The 17,579-nt window shown below is 34.5% G+C and overlaps 2 protein-coding genes across 2 annotated transcripts; one reads left to right on the top strand and one right to left on the bottom strand.

Moving 5' to 3' along the window:
• The first annotated feature begins 1,219 nt into the window (after window positions 1-1,219).
• Window positions 1,220-2,079, top strand: LOC146916907 (kunitz-type trypsin inhibitor-like 2 protein). Its single transcript, XM_085718781.1, has one exon. The coding sequence runs from the start codon at window positions 1,271-1,273 to the stop codon at window positions 1,931-1,933; it is 663 nt and encodes a 220-aa protein (XP_085574907.1). The 5' UTR covers window positions 1,220-1,270; the 3' UTR covers window positions 1,934-2,079.
• Window positions 2,080-13,358: 11,279 nt separating this feature from the next.
• On the bottom strand, window positions 13,359-14,532 carry LOC146916906 (uncharacterized). Its single transcript, XM_085717145.1, has one exon. It carries the CDS (start codon window positions 14,485-14,487, stop codon window positions 13,477-13,479), a length of 1,011 nt encoding a protein of 336 aa, XP_085573271.1. The 5' UTR covers window positions 14,488-14,532; the 3' UTR covers window positions 13,359-13,476.
• Window positions 14,533-17,579: the final 3,047 nt, after the last annotated feature.

Genomic DNA, 17,579 nt, shown 5'->3' with positions numbered 1-17,579 from the left:
ACAACAGAGAGCATGAGGTCATTAATAATACCTCTTTTTCTGCAAAGTTTTTCTTTTGGGTAGCTTGTGACTAAGCAAGTACTCCTCCAGTCACATTTATAACTAAAAAATCACTATTTAGATTCATTGAATGCTTAATGTATTTGGTATATATTATAGACCAAATACATTAGGGGTTGAATGAATCTAAAAAGTGATTTTTTGTTTATAAATGTGACCAGAGGGAGTATCTCTCTACTAATGTGCCAATGTAAAAGTGACAGGTCCATAAATTTTTACTTGTGGAGGCAAGATTTTATATAATGAATATTTTGTAAAATTCTAACAATGTGAAAGTGATAAAATAATAAAATCATTATCATTGAAAAAATATTTGAGATTATAAACACTGTACTATTATATATCAGAAAAATTAAAGATCTTTTAACATCTATAAATTAAAATGGTTCTTTATGTGTCTTTATACTTAAAAAAGTATTGTAGAATCTTGTTCACTTTCAACACTGCAAAAAATATCTCTATTTATATAAAGAAAATCATTCAAAATTTCATCTCAACTACATTTGCACATTTGATTTTGTAAAATTCATAAGAAAATCTCTTCTTATAGTATAAATTTCAAATTCGCTAGAGCAATCTATTATATTAAGAGGAGACAATAATTAAAATATCAAATACTTCGACAAATATAACACAAACATTAGTGCGGTCAATTGCCCCCAATCAAATGTGAGTGGATCCGTGTTCGGAACAAGGGCTCGAATCTTGTCAAGAGAAAGTATTGACATAATAACTAACATACTAATATTTTATCAATCGAAAAATATTCTCACAATTAAACGAAGCGGAGGTGGTAGATAAGAATTAGCAAAAGTTCTAATCTTGATTTGTTTACATGGAAGGTAGAAACAAGAATCTAATTTTCTCATATTGATGGATTAATCTAGTCACGTGTCTTCAATGTATTTGATTCGATCTAATCACGGTCCTCGTCTTGAGTACCCTTGATAAGCAAAAAACATATTGTTTGTATTAATACATTGGCACAAACGAGATAAGTTATTAAAATGTATTAAAAAAATAAGGTTGTGCTCCTCATGGAGGAATATAAAATTCCTCACAAAACCACAATTATCAATCAAAATATAATTTTATTTTTATTTTAAAGAATTTAAAAACGACAAGCATAATAATTGAATCAATAAGCTAGAAGCATATATTATTTAACAACACAAGCAAACTAGCACCATCCTTATGACCTTATCTTACCATGAAGCAAGTTTTATCATTCACCCTTTCCTTCCTCCTCTTTGTTTTCACTACCAATCTTTCACTAGCTTTCTCAAATGATGTTGTTGAACAAGTATTGGACATAAATGGTAACCCCGTTTTTCCAGGTGGAAAATACTACATTTTGCCTGCAATTCGAGGACCCCTTGGTGGAGGATTAAGACTAGGAAAATCAAGTAATTCGGATTGTGAAGTTACTGTTGTACAAGATTACAATGAAGTTATCAATGGTGTACCAGTGAAATTCAGTATACCAGGAATAAGTCCTGGTATAATCTTCACTGGTACACCAATTGAGATCGAGTTCACAAACAAGCCTAATTGCGCTGAATCATCAAAATGGTTGATATTTGTTGATGATGTTATTCAAAAAGCTTGTGTTGGTATTGGTGGTCCTGAAAATTATCCTGGTTTTAGAATATTGAGTGGCACATTTAATATTGAGAAACATGAAGATGGATTTGGTTATAGGCTTGGATATTGTGTGAAAGATTCTCCTACTTGTTTGGATATTGGGAGGGCTCATGAAGAGGTGGAGGATGAAGGTGGATCACGTTTACATTTGACTCATCAAGTGGCTTTTGCGGTTGTGTTTGTTGATGCTGCTTCTTACGAAACTGGAATTATTAAGTCTGTTGTTTGATACCTTGATTGTTATAATTCACTAGCAATCTAGTCTTACTTCTTGTTCTGATGAATAATTACTTTGAGCTAGCAAAAAGTAATCATTGAATAGGTAATTGTTGTTCATGTAAGGTGTTCCTTCCTTAATAACTGCAGTTGCTTTTACTTTCGGGTCTTGTTAAAGAGTGTCTTCGGGCACTCTTTTAAGCATTACTAATTAAGAAATTATTCTTTAAAAAAAAGTAAAGACATCAATTTCCAATGCTATAAATGCACAAATTTTCATAAAATTTTACAACTTTAGGTGCTTAAAGAGTACTCCGGAGACACTCGTTAACATTTCCTTTACTTTTTACATTTTTACTTATTAAAATATCTTTTTTTTTAAATAAAATAAACGATACTCATCCATGTTAATAGTAAAAGAATGATAGAGTGCATAATTTGGTAAAAACTAAAAGAATGAATACACGAACAAATTTGAATCATCCATGTTAAAAGCATAAGACGACAAAATACATCAGGCTATAAATACGACTATATTCGAATATCTGAAATAGTGATGCCTCCAGATCTGTGTCTGAAATATTGATGCCTTCAGATCTGTAATATTGACGATACCAAAGACGTTGATTGAATTTGCACTAGAACGAAACTGATTTAACAATAGGAATCGAACAAACACAGTAACAGGAAAGCAACACAGCGACGAACAAAGACGAGAAAACAAAACAACGTCGCACCAAGACAATGAAATCATGAAAAAAAATCTAAAAAAATGTGAAAATCACTAAACTAAATAAATGGGGAGGGAAATACGATTTATAGGAGTGATTTTCGGAAAAAAAAAAAAAACAAAATTAAGCCTAAAACACCCCTATGTTGGTATATGAATGAAGGAGAAGAAATTAGGGTTTTGAGTCACAACTCACAATAAAGAGAATATAAGGTTTTATTATAATTTTTCCGTCTCTATGTTATACACGATGGGGTTCACTCTTGATTGCGCTTTTTGCATCGTTAGCCACTCAAATATTATGAATGTTTTTTAAAGGTAGTTTTGATCTTTTGAAAAGAAAAGATGGGGAGGAACTGGTTTTCCGCAAACGACGCCACTAATCTAACCTGATCAGAAGAACAAAGTTCGGTGTGGTGAGTTTGTAGCTAGGACGACCGAGGGGTGCCTCCAGAAGATACTTTGGCACTCAAATCAGTATTTTAGTTAGAAGTATAGAGTTTTAGAGAAGATAAATTGTACCCCGAAGGATTGTTTGAGTCCTCAAGAACAAGGATTGAATCCTTCTAATTATGGTGGGATGTCATTGATTAAGGGTTATAGAAGATGTGTTTTGTAACAGTCAATCATTGTAGATTGATGGCATTGAGGAGACGTTCTGATTCTTATCGAATTTCTTGTATGTAGTCGTTGTGAGCACACCTCTCTGTTGGGTGGAGGATATTGTTGGAACAAAATGTGTTTAACAATGAACCTTAAAGAGTTTTGATGATAACAAGGTATTAAAAATTGTAAATTGGACTAGCTAATATTTGTTCAAGTGTACAGGACCTTAATTAAAAAGTTACATCATTTATTGGTTCTGAATGAGCAAATGAAGAGCAAAAGGAATCAACAAAAATGAAGCTTAGTGCTTCTGAAGGCAACTCGCTCCTGAAGAGAAAAAGCGCTCCTGAAGTCAGTATAGTGCTCCTGAAGAATAGTGCTCCTGAAGACAAAGTGTCCAGAAGCCACATCATCAGAAGCTGCGTTATCAGAAGCTGCATCATCAGAAGCTGCGTCATCAGAAGCTGCGTTATCAGAAGCTGCCTCATCAGAAGTCATTTCACCAGAAGCTGAAGATCAACTGGATTTGCAAAAGATTCAAGGATTGAAGAATCATCACTGCAAAAGCTGTCTATTGGATTCGAAAACACAACAAAAGATTAGTGGATTTTTGCAACGGTCATTTCAAAGGTGTTTGAAGGCATGTGCTTGCAATTTTGGACGAAAGCGTTGACATTGTACTTTGTACGAACTGTACAACCACCTTCTCCACTACTCTGTTTTGTGTCCACGCTACAAGACAAGAAAACAGCTCCAGAATATGGCTTCACCTGCATAGATGTTCCTTTGGATAAGGAATGGATTTCAAATTAGTTCTTCATAGGACAACAATCAAATCAGGCAAAAGATCATTGGTGAAAGATCAAGCTTCAACAACGACTCTTTGATGTGATGGCAATTTCACAACGTCTCTTTCACACCTCTATATAAAGGAGTGAAGACTTAGAGAATTGGCAATGCTGAACGAAAGACTCACAACATTTTTACAAGTGCCAAACCTCTGCTGAAATTGTTCTGCATTCACTTAGAATTTCTGTGTCTCAAAGTCATATCTTAGAAATTCTTGAGTTAATTGAGTCTGTATCTGATTTGTATTGTGAGCACCTCTGATTGTATATCAAGTGTTCAACCCTAAACAATTTTCTGTGTAATTTTGTTTAGCTAGAAGTCTCTTGCAGTTGTGCTTGAGCAGGGAAGTCTCTTGATTGTGTTCTTGAGCAAAGGAAGTCTCTTGCTTGTGTGCTTGAGCAAAGGAAGTATCTTGCTTGTGTGCTTGAGCAATTGTAATCAGATATTACTCTTAGTGAAATCTCCTTGGAAGTGCAAGGGGGACTGGACTACTTCCGGTTTGTGGAAGGAACCAGTATAATTGCTTTGTGTCGTTCTTCTTCTCTCTCTGTTTTATTCCGCTGCATTTAGATTCTGATAACCACTTCAGAAGCTGTTTCACTTAGCTTCTGACCAGTGTGTTCAGTTTTTAGGAGAAACGAAGAATTTTCCAAAACACAATTCAACCCCCCCTTCTTGTGTTTTTCTCACCTTCAGATATATGTGAATAACATTTGTTGTGCCTCAATAGATTGAGCCTAGATTTTGGGTCATGGACTGACGAGCAAAGCCTTTTGGACATTCCAGAACAATTATATTTCCTAATTTGTGTAAAATTAAAAAAAAATACATAATTTGAGACGGAGAGAGCAACATTTTTATGTCTTGGCTATTCTAAAATGATGTTGTTGAGCAAGTATTGGACATAAATGGTAACCCCATTTTTCCAAGGGGAAAATACTACATTTTGCCTACAATTCGTGGGCCCGTTGATGGAGTATTAAGACTAGGAAAATCAAGTGATTTAGAGTGTGAAGCTATTGTCAAACAAGATTACATTGAAGTTATCAATGTATTACTAGTGAAATTCAACATACCAGGTATAAGTCCTGGTATAATCTTTATTGGTACTCAGATTGAGACTGAATTCACAAAAAAAGTATAATTGTGCTAACTCACAATGAAGGCCTAATTGTGTCTCCACGATGTGGGTTGCTCCGGTTGGCGTGACAATACCTGGTGGTGGCAGATTCATAGTGATTTGGGGTGTTCGACTTTAGCTTCTTGTAGGAACGTGATTGGCCGCTTGCGCAGGAACCATTGATCTGGTGGTTCTCTCATGTATCACTGACAAAAGGACGGGACCAAGAGACATAGATAGAGGCTTCGGGATGGCAGTGGACACAACGTATATTCAACATCATTATGTTGAAGAGATTGTTTTAATTGAGGAGTGTCGTCCCCAACGGAGTTGCCACTGATCCAGTTGGACATAAGATGATGGTGGGTTGGATGAGATCCGTTGATTTTATGGGATCAAGCTTTGTTCCGTCCACCATAAGCCTTGGTCTATTGAGTTTTCTGTCGCGGGTCCTTCTCCACCAGAAGGGGGTGGTGTACCTGCATGTGCTTCAAGACTCAAGTCAGTATGGGGTTCAAGAGAGGGTGCAACTATATTATGAGTAAGAAGTGTCATACATGACCAAGGGATGAACTTGAGTATATATACAATGGGTAAGTAGGGCTTGGTTGTCAACCCTTCATCTACCAACTATGCCTGAAAGTACAAGCGTGTAGTCTGTAGCATAAGACATGTAGATAAGGAACTCTCGACCCGTACCAGGATCCAATTATTTTTAGGACGTGTTGATTGTATGGTATCACTTGCTTCATGGACTCAGGTCAAACCCGAGTTTAGTCGAATGAGTCTTAGGTCAATCTGAAACACTTATTAAAATAGAAACACTACACAATAATAGGATAAACAATCCACACTAATAGAAACAATATTAAACATTATAATTGTTGGAACATTAGTGTGATGTTGGAAAATAAATTGGAAGATTAAACACCAAGTAATCATACTTTGATCTAATGTTATGTGAATTGAAAAAATAGAGTGTGGGGGTCTCACATAAAATAGAACACACACATTAGCAATGTTTAAATTGTGGTATTTAATTTTAAATACTTGATAATGATAAAAATAATAGTAATTATTATTTTTATTCGAGAATATCACTTCCCATAAATTTAGCTTATGGTGGTTGTGATAAGAATAAGAATTTAATTAAATCTCTTATATTTTCTTCATTCAAATCCAATAATTTGTTTCCTCCACTTTTGTGGATTTGTTTCTTTTGATCCTATCCACAAGTGTTGTTGAACTGATTAATGGATAAACTTCATTTTAACTTTATCCATTAAGAGTAACTGTTGTCGCAATTTGTGCTAAAACAGTTACAGAATCTCTATATAAATAGAGGACACCACTCAGTTCAAAAAATACACCAAATCGCACAGTTGATGCTTCATGTGCGGTTTCTCTCTTCTCCCTCCGACTTGTGCTAACGAGTTTCTTCTGCTTCTACTCCTTTCTGTCCCTTCGGAATTAAGAGTGTTCTTAAGATCATAGTCCCTTTTCGGTTTAATGTCCCTTCGGAATTAAGAGTGGTCTTAAGTTCATAGTCCCTTCAATAATCTAAGTCCCTTCGGAATAAAGAGTACTATTAAGATCATAGTCCCTTTCGTAATAATAATGTCCCGTCGGAATTATGAATGATCTTAACAGTATATAAATTATTTAAATATTTTTCTATTTGAGGAGAAATGGTGGTATCACCATATTTGAGTGGTCGTAGTACCATATTGAAAGTTTGGAGAACTTAAAGGTTAGAATGGTGGAAACACCATATTTGAGTGGTCTTAGCACCATATAGAATGATAATAATACCATATTAAAGTGGTTTCAGTATTAAAGAGTGGTCTTAGTACCATATTCGAAGGTGTAAATCTCGAACGATTTTCTACAGTGCAGTAGTTAATCGAACAGTTGTAGCTGGGCTTGTTTTATCCTGGAGGCGGCGTGGTTGATAGTCTACCTTGCACAATTTTGGGTAGTGCCACGAAACGTCTTAAAGAGAGCGACCTGGTCGTGACTCAACCTAGTAACAACTTCGGTAGATAATGGAATTTGGAAATCCAAATACAACAGTTTGGAAATCCAAAAACAACAATTTTAAGACGTTTCGATCTACTATGTTTACCGAAGAAGTTACTTATTAAGGTTAAGTTGTCTCTAAATATATTAAGGGTAAATCAAGCTATAGAAATACATCTTTTGACTGAAACGATGAAGTGATTGTTGTTTTTAAATAACAACACTAAAAATTCAAATACGTTGAATTTGTTTGAAATATGATTTCGAAATCAGAGCCATATAGTGAAACAATAATTTGTTACAAAACAAATTATTTGTTACAGAACCAAACAAGTTTAGTTTGTTACAAAACATATGAAAAATGTTTGGACCGCAAAAGAAAATGATTTGTTACTAATTTGGTTTCGTCACGTACTCTTGTTACTAACAAGAAAAATAATTTGTTTCATTTGTTATTGAACGGTAACAAGAATTACAATGATAAAGTTTTTTTTATATAAAACTTAATACTCTTACGTGATGTATTTTTCAAACAATTTACGTGAAGTTCCATAAGCTTATGCATCAAATTACACCATTGACAAATTGGGTATACATAGTCGCTGGTCAGCATATTAAAACGGCAAAAATTTATATGAGAAATTTACTTCAAATATTTCATATAAAAATAAGAAAGAATCTGAATTTCAGATTTCTATTGAATAAGACTGAGTTAACTCAGACTTAAAGAAAGACTTGTGTACCATGCATTCTTGTGGGAAAAGACTGCACTTTGATGGTATGTTAAAAATTAAATTCTCCTTCTATTTCATTAGTTGTGTGATTTTAATATTTGACATATCAAAATTGATCATGAACAAGTGTTTAATTTTAAACTTGAGTAACTTGGACTTAATTCAACGTTATATGATTAGACAATTTTATTTATTGCAGTCAAGATATATGAACCAAAAGTTCATATAAATCGGAATTTAGAGAATATGAATCTCTAAACATAATAAATTATGATATGTGTGAATTTGATGACACATAAATTAGAAATGATAAAATGATATTTTTATCATATTTATTGATGACTGTCAATGTTAAAAAAAAATAAAATTGATATGCTTGATATGTTCAATTTTTATAACGAAAATTGAAATTTATAGAGTACCCAAGTCTAAGAACAAAAATTCTAATTAAGAAATTTTTGAAGAAAAGACAACCTAACTTGTCTTATTTTTTGAACTTAGGATTGTCTGACATAAGTTCGGATTTTGAACCCTAAGAGAGTTAAACTCACTAGTAGAGCCTATGAATGTGTATTCATTAGGTATGTTATAAATAACGAAGCATATAGGTTTTATGACCTAAATGTCAAAGTGATCATAGAATTAAAAGATGTTGATTTCTATGAAGTAAGTACCCCTGTAAATTAAAGAATAGTGGGGGTAAACTAAATTCCCCTTGTATATTAAGAACTAGTGGGGGCACTATATCTGATCACATTCCAGTAATTAAAAATAGTTATGAAAACATCATACGAGATGTTATAGAACCTCAAGGAGGTAAGAAAGCTAAAATTGCTAAAGAGTATGAACTTGGTTTATACATTGGAAGAAGATTCATTAAGCCTTAAAGAAGTTATATCCTCATTGGATGCTGAATTATGGCAAAAACAATAAACGATGAAATGAATTTTCTAGAGTCTAACAAAACATGACACTTGGTTGAATTGTCTCATAGTTGCAAAACCAATCGGTTGTATTTGGATTTTGGAAAAATGAACTAAAACCTGATGGTACGGTTGATGAATACAAGGCTCTCCTTGTAGTCAAAGGTTTTAGACAAAGAGAAAAATATAGACTTCTTCGACATTCATTCACCAGTCACGAAAATCATATCCATAAGAGTACTAGTCCCTTTAGCCGTCGTTCATAACTCGATAGTACTCCAAATGGATGTGAAAGTTGCCTTTTTTATGGTGAATTAGAAGAAGAAATCTATATGAAACAACCTGAACATTTTGCGATTCATGGACAAGAAAACAAAGTCTGTAAGTTAGATAATTCTTTGTGAGGTCTAAAATAAACTCTTAAGGAATGACATGAAAAAATTTGACATTCTAATGTTATCGAATGAGTATAAAGTGGGTGAAAGTGACAAATAATATTTGCACGATCATATGTCTCTATGAAGACAACTTGCTCATATTTGGTTTAAAGATTCATGTTATGAATTATGTGAAATCATTGTTTATCAATAACATTGATAAGAAAGACCTAGACAAAATTGAAGTAATTCTTGGTTTCAAGATTACTAGATCAGAAAAGATAACTTTTTTGATAAATCTCACAAATAAGAAAATGTTATTATTTGAGTGTAAACTTGCAAGCATATATTATGATCCAAGTGTAAGAACACTTGATACACTTGAGATGAAGTTAAACAAATAGAATATACGAGCATCATTGGCAGTGTAACGCCCTCCTTTTTATTTAATTATTTTAATTAGTTTTAGAATATATTTATATATTTATATGATGTATATGAGGGATATATGATTTGTTGAGATTAGATGTCTTTTTATAATTTAGTTAATATATTTTGTTGAGTGATATTTTGTTATGTTATATGTTGGTATTTACTAGCATAATATATTTGTTAATTGTTATAGATATATATTTGTTATTTGGTGTATTATTATATATTTAGTAGAGAAATATTATTTATTAGAATATGAGGATTATTAGTGTGAGTGGATTTGGAGGTTAGAATAGAAAGAAGAGTAAGTTGTTGGGCCTAAATAGATTTGGGAAGAATATTTTAGTATTATAAATAGAGAAGCTTAGGTTAGAAAGAGTTTACCCTAAAACCGCTTTTTTGGAAAAGAGGAGAACAAGAAAGAAGAGAAGAGAAGAGAAAAGTCAAGAGAAGAGGAGAATACCTTAGAAAAGAAGAACGTTGTTGCTGATTCAGGAATTAATCTAAGGTGAGGGTGAGACTATCTTGCATTAATATTAAGTTGTTAAATCATTAGATTGCATCTAACAAATTGGGGAAAGTTTGTGAGAATTTGAGAATTAGGGTTTTGAGAGATATTTGATTATTAGATGATGAAAACTTATTGAATTGATGTAGAAATTGTGTACAGACCTTAGATAATCCATAGGATGATTATTGGAAGTAGTTTTGAGGTTAGCACCAAGAGATTAGGTGAAACTTGAAGAAAATCTGCATTCAGCCCGAATTTTGATATTAAAACTGGAATTGATCGGTGCCGAATTGGTCTTAGGTGTAAACACAAAAGTTGTAGGTATAGATGTTAACTTTCTAATGTTGTTGGTCTCACGTCAAAACGATATATAGAACTTGAGTTATGGTCAAATTACTGCACGTAGGTCACAGTAAATTTTTATGGACTTTCAGCACAGCTTTTCCGAATTTAAAATGAAAACTGGTATTGATCGGTACAGAATTGGTATTAGGCGTAAACATGAAAGTTTTAGATAATTTTGTTAGCTTTCTAGTGGCTTTGGTTTGACGTGAAAATGATGTTTGGTCTTTGAGTTATGATGAAAATACTGCAGGGAGGTCTTAGCGAAATTGTACGGTGACAGCATTCTCTGTTTCATGTTTTTGCGTTTTGTTCATATGTTTCTGTTTTGAATTGATCTTTGTTGTAAACATGAAAGTTGTTGATATTTGTGATATCTTTCCAGTAGCTTTGGTTTGACATGAAAATATGTTGTGGATAATTTATTATGTTTTTACAAAGATACATAGTGAATTATTGTTGATGTTTAAATACGATGTTATATGAAGTTGTTTATGATTGATGAATATGATGTTTTAAGATGTTGTTTATTATCATTTGATATTGTTATATTATGATATGACATGAATTATTTATGTGATCCATATGTTGTCAAGAGGCTAAGATGTTAAGATGTTAAGACGTTAAGATGATAAGAGTTGTTAAGTCGTCGAGTCGTTATGAAGTCATCAAGTTGTTAAGAGGTTATGTTGTCAAGATGTTAGGATGTCATAGATGTTCATGAAGTTGTTTAAGTTGTAGAAAGTTGAGTCCATTGCATACTCATATACGTTGGTTGGGGGCTTTGTAACACCCCGTTTTCCCAACATAAAAATTTCATTTAAAATCAGAGTATTTTGATCACAACAGAATGTCACATACTTCAATTAAATCATAAAATGGATAATAATAATTATCCTTCAAATTCAACATCATGAAAAATCTTAAACTATTGCAGCGGAAAATAGTTCAACATTTAAAAGTCTTGGCACGCAGGCCTTATTGAAAAATCTCATAAGTTAGTTCATAAAAGAGACACGTAAGGAATAGAAGTAAAAGCAAGCCCCCATCCCGTTACGTATCAGAGCACCTAGACACCAACTGAGAGTCCACTCATGAACGCCTCTAATCTTTATTACCTGCACATTACCCACGGTCGAGGCAACATATACGCAGAAGGGGTGAGATTTCATAATCAATACATTAAGCATATAATCCAATAAAATGCATTTAACAACTTAAACATTAATAACATATCAACAATTAACAATTAGCATAATTTTTCATTACATAACAAATACAATCATCAATACCATTACTAATTCTCATCACAAATCATAATCAACTTAACACTCAACTTGACGACACAACTCATCCTTGACCATGCAACTCTATCAACTCGACAACATCTTGACAACTTAAACATCATGAACCTCTTGATATGCAAATGCATTTGGTACCAATACAGAGCATCAAGCTCCCAACCAACTTATATGAGCGTAATTAGGCTCTTCAGGGCATCAAGCCCCCAACATAAAAAGCTCCAGGGCATCAAGCCCTCACCAATCATGTGAATGACTAAGCATTCCAGGGCATCAAGCCCTCAACCAACTTATATGAGTATGCAATGGACTCAACTTCCAACAACTTAGACAACGACGTGTACAACTCATACGACTCATAATCATGGACAACTTCTTAAATTCCAACAACATAGACCGACTCATGCAACCTCAAGACACTAACAGTCGACAACAGAAAACAGCAGCAACATACAACAATTAACAACGCTTGAATGTGTTAACATTCACATAAGGAATTAATTACATCAATATAAATATCATAAAACATCATTATAGCATTCATGCAGCAACACTTCTAATTTTCAATCACCATAACAGACTTCTGGAGCTTATGAAAGCATCCTAAACAGCTCTCTAACTTACTTCTAAGGTCATCTCAAGACTACACGTGCGAAAGGATCGCATCGGGACAATTTTGGGCAACTAACAGCTTAACTCGCAGTGGCGAGTAACTTCACTCGCACTGGCGAGCAAAGTGTGCATTCTGGGTTCCTACGTATTTACTCGCAGTGGCGAGTTATTCTGCTCGCAGTTGCGAGCTCACAGGTCACTCGCAGTTGCGAGTTGCATTGCTCGCAGTTGCGAGTTCTGGGTTCTAGCTCGCAGTTGCGAGTGTTCTTGCTCGCAGGTGCGAGCGATGAATGTCAGTACGGCCAGAAACCTAAAAATCACAACTTTTCACCTATATTCATGATTCCTTCATCCAAATAGCATCTAATTATCATCTTAAGTCATATCTAAGGTCTGTATACTAATTTTGCATCAATCTAACATCTGTTCTTGATTTATTCATCAAAATTGATCCTAAACCTAATTCTCAATTCTCACCAAAACTTAACCTAATCATGCTAAATTCATCCTATAGAATTATACCCTTAATAATATTGAAAATTAGTCTCACCCTTACCTGGTTATGATGAAATCGCAGCTCTCCCTCTGGTTCTCCTCTTTTCTGACTTTTCTCCCTTTTTCTCCAAAAACGTACGTATTATGTTTTCTAACTTTTGTTGTCTATTTATCTCTCCTAATTACTCTTATCACTACTAATTGCTCATCTCACAACACAGCCCAATTTTTAATATTTTTATTTTATTTATCAAATCTTATTTTATTTAATAATAAAATAAGTCATAACAACATAACAACTTCACCACAACAAAATATCCCTCATAATTCAGTTATAAATCATATAACCCATTCAACTTCATAAATCATAAAATTCACACATATCAGTCATGAAAATCACGTAAATCATATATATAAATATATTTTTAAATAATCGAATAATTAAGACGGGCGTTACAACTCTCCCCAACTTATAGAATTTTCGTCCTCGAAAATTTACCTCAGATCAACGATCCTCACCCTCCGTCTGAGTACCAGATAAAGCAAACACCTTCCCACTAGCTTGAGCCTTCTTAGGTTTCTTGCACTGTGAACCCATGTGACCTTCTTCATTGCAATTAAAACACACCACATCATCATGCTTACACTCTATAATAGTATGTCCCTTTCTACCACAACGAAAGCATCGTTTCACCTCTCCAGTACAAGCATTACGCTTATGGCCCTCCTCACCACATGTGTAGCAAACAACCTCAGCATTAGTATCTTTCCTTCCCGGTTTCCTTTCATCATTCACCCTTTGACTATCCTTATCAGCAGGGGCATTGTAAGGCTTATAACGATTTTGTTGGTTCTTACTCTTCCGCTCATTCCTGATCTTGTAATGGGTTATAGTATCTTCTTCATAAATTCTGCAACTGCTCACCAGCTCGGAAAAATTACGGATCTGCTGATATCCAATGGCCCGCTTGATCTCAGGACGTAAGCCATTCTCAAACTTAATACACTTAGAAAATTCAGCAGTCTCAGCAGTGTAGTGTGGATAAAACTTAGCTAATTCCACGAACTTAGCAGCATACTCAGTCACCAACATTTCACCTTGCTTCAACTCAAGAAACTCAATCTCTTTCTTCCCGCGAACATCCTCCGGAAAGTACCTGTTTAGGAACTCCCTCCTAAACACAGCCCAAGTAACGTCCGTATCATCTTGCTCTAAGTTAGGTAGAAGACTAACCCACCAGTCATCAGCTTCCTCAGATAGCATGTGCGTACCAAAACGCACCTTCTGATCATCAGTACATTGCATAACTCTGAAAATTCTTTCAACCTCCTTGAGCCACGTCTGTGCTCCATCAGGGTCGTACCTTCCTTTGAAAGTAGGAGGATGATTCCTCACAAAAGTCTCCAACATTCTCACATCAGCATTAACACCAGCACCAGCATTTGGATGTTGTCCCACAGCTTGGGCTACAGCTTCCAAAGCAGCAGCAATCGCAGCATCATTTCTTCCAGCCATTCTAGTCCTCTTATAACAGATAAAATTCGCAACCTCCAGGTCTCTTCTCTGCACCACACACAACAATTAGAATAACATAATAATGGTATTCCAACTGCTAAAGACACAACTCGACTCACTACTTGGCCGGACGGACCGACCTGCTCTGATACCAATTGTAACACCCCGTTTTCCCAACATAAAAATTTCATTTAAAATCAGAGTATTTTGATCACAACGGAATGTCACATACTTCAATTAAATCATAAAATGGATAATAATAATTATCCTTCAAATTCAACATCATGAAAAATCTTAAACTATTGCAGCGGAAAATAGTTCAACATTTAAAAGTCTTGGCACGCAGGCCTTATTGAAAAATCTCATAAGTTAGTTCATAAAAGAGACACGTAAGGAATAGAAGTAAAAGCAAGCCCCCATCCCGTTACGTATCAGAGCACCTAGACACCAACTGAGAGTCCACTCATGAACGCCTCTAATCTTTATTACCTGCACATTACCCACGGTCGAGGCAACATATACGCAGAAGGGGTGAGATTTCATAATCAATACATTAAGCATATAATCCAATAAAATGCATTTAACAACTTAAACATTAATAACATATCAACAATTAACAATTAGCATAATTTTTCATTACATAACAAATACAATCATCAATACCATTACTAATTCTCATCACAAATCATAATCAACTTAACACTCAACTTGACGACACAACTCATCCTTGACCATGCAACTCTATCAATTCGACAACATCTTGACAACTTAAACATCATGAACCTCTTGATATGCAAATGCATTTGGTACCAATACAGAGCATCAAGCTCCCAACCAACTTATATGAGCGTAATTAGGCTCTTTAGGGCATCAAGCCCCCAACATAAAAAGCTCCAGGGCATCAAGCCCTCACCAATCATGTGAATGACTAAGCATTCCAGGGCATCAAGCCCTCAACCAACTTATATGAGTATGCAATGGACTCAACTTCCAACAACTTAGACAACGACGTGTACAACTCATACGACTCATAATCATGGACAACTTCTTAAATTCCAACAACATAGACCGACTCATGCAACCTCAAGACACTAACAGTCGACAACAGAAAACAGCAGCAACATACAACAATTAACAACGCTTGAATGTGTTAACATTCACATAAGGAATTAATTACATCAATATAAATATCATAAAACATCATTATAGCATTCATGCAGCAACACTTCTAATTTTCAATCACCATAACAGACTTCTGGAGCTTATGAAAGCATCCTAAACAGCTCTCTAACTTACTTCTAAGGTCATCTCAAGACTACACGTGCGAAAGGATCGCATCGGGACAATTTTGGGCAACTAACAGCTTAACTCGCAGTGGCGAGTAACTTCACTCGCACTGGCGAGCAAAGTGTGCATTCTGGGTTCCTACGTATTTACTCGCAGTGGCGAGTTATTCTGCTCGCAGTTGCGAGCTCACAGGTCACTCGCAGTTGCGAGTTGCATTGCTCGCAGTTGCGAGTTCTGGGTTCTAGCTCGCAGTTGCGAGTGTTCTTGCTCGCAGGTGCGAGCGATGAATGTCAGTACGGCCAGAAACCTAAAAATCACAACTTTTCACCTATATTCATGATTCCTTCATCCAAATAGCATCTAATTATCATCTTAAGTCATATCTAAGGTCTGTATACTAATTTTGCATCAATCTAACATCTGTTCTTGATTTATTCATCAAAATTGATCCTAAACCTAATTCTCAATTCTCACCAAAACTTAACCTAATCATGCTAAATTCATCCTATAGAATTATACCCTTAATAATATTGAAAATTAGTCTCACCCTTACCTGGTTATGATGAAATCGCAGCTCTCCCTCTGGTTCTCCTCTTTTCTGACTTTTCTCCCTTTTTCTCCAAAAACGTACGTATTATGTTTTCTAACTTTTGTTGTCTATTTATCTCTCCTAATTACTCTTATCACTACTAATTGCTCATCTCACAACACAGCCCAATTTTTAATATTTTTATTTTATTTATCAAATCTTATTTTATTTAATAATAAAATAAGTCATAACAACATAACAACTTCACCACAACAAAATATCCCTCATAATTCAGTTATAAATCATATAACCCATTCAACTTCATAAATCATAAAATTCACACATATCAGTCATGAAAATCACGTAAATCATATATATAAATATATTTTTAAATAATCGAATAATTAAGACGGGCGTTACAGGCTTGATGCCCTGGAATGCTTAGTCTTTCACACGATGGGTGAGGGCTCGATGCCCTGGAGCTTTTGCTCACTATGTTGGGGGCTTGATGCCCTGAAGAGCCTATTTACGCTCATATAAGTTGGTTGGGAGCTTGATGCTCTGTATTGGTACCAAATGCATTTGCATATCAAGGAGTTTTAAGATGATTTAAGATTTGAAGTTGTCGAGTTGTCAAGTTGTTAAGTTGTCAAGATGCTAAGATGATTTGAGATGTTAAGAGTTACATAGTCGAGTTGAGTCGCATTGTCGAGTTAAGTGAGGTTTGATTATGAAGTTTGATTGTGATTTGATGATTATGATTTAATGATGATGTTTGTTTATGAAGTTGATTATGAACTTGATTATGAAGTTGTTTTCGATAAATGCTATATTTTGATAATGATACTTATGTGAATTATATGATGATGCTTACGATTATATTTGGTGTTAGATATTGATGCTTATGATCATGATTTAAGATAAGATGTTTTATGAATAATAATTGAGATTACTTGATGAAGTATATGACTAATGTAGGAAGGATAATGACACTAGTTAAGGAAGTTTAAGTTATTAGATATGATTAATGAATTATAAGATGTTTAAGTTGTTGAATGTACTTTATATGATTTATATGCTTAATATTATTGTTTGAGAAATCTCACCCCTCTGCTTGGAAATATTGCTCTTCGTATGGGTAACTTGCAGGTAACCAGGATTAGTTGCGGTCGTGAGTGGACTCCTCACAAGTGTGTCTTAGGTGCTCTGATACGTAACGGGATGGGATTATGTCTTCTATTTCTATTCCTTACGTATTACTTATGGATTTTTATGA

This window comes from Medicago sativa, chromosome 6, assembly GCF_051527215.1.
Source record: "Medicago sativa cultivar Bolivia chromosome 6, Bolivia_mono, whole genome shotgun sequence".
In the NCBI taxonomy this organism is placed as follows: Eukaryota; Viridiplantae; Streptophyta; class Magnoliopsida; order Fabales; family Fabaceae; genus Medicago; species Medicago sativa.
The sequence above is the reverse complement of the archived record's forward strand: the minus strand, read 5'-3'. Positions and strand labels throughout refer to the sequence as shown.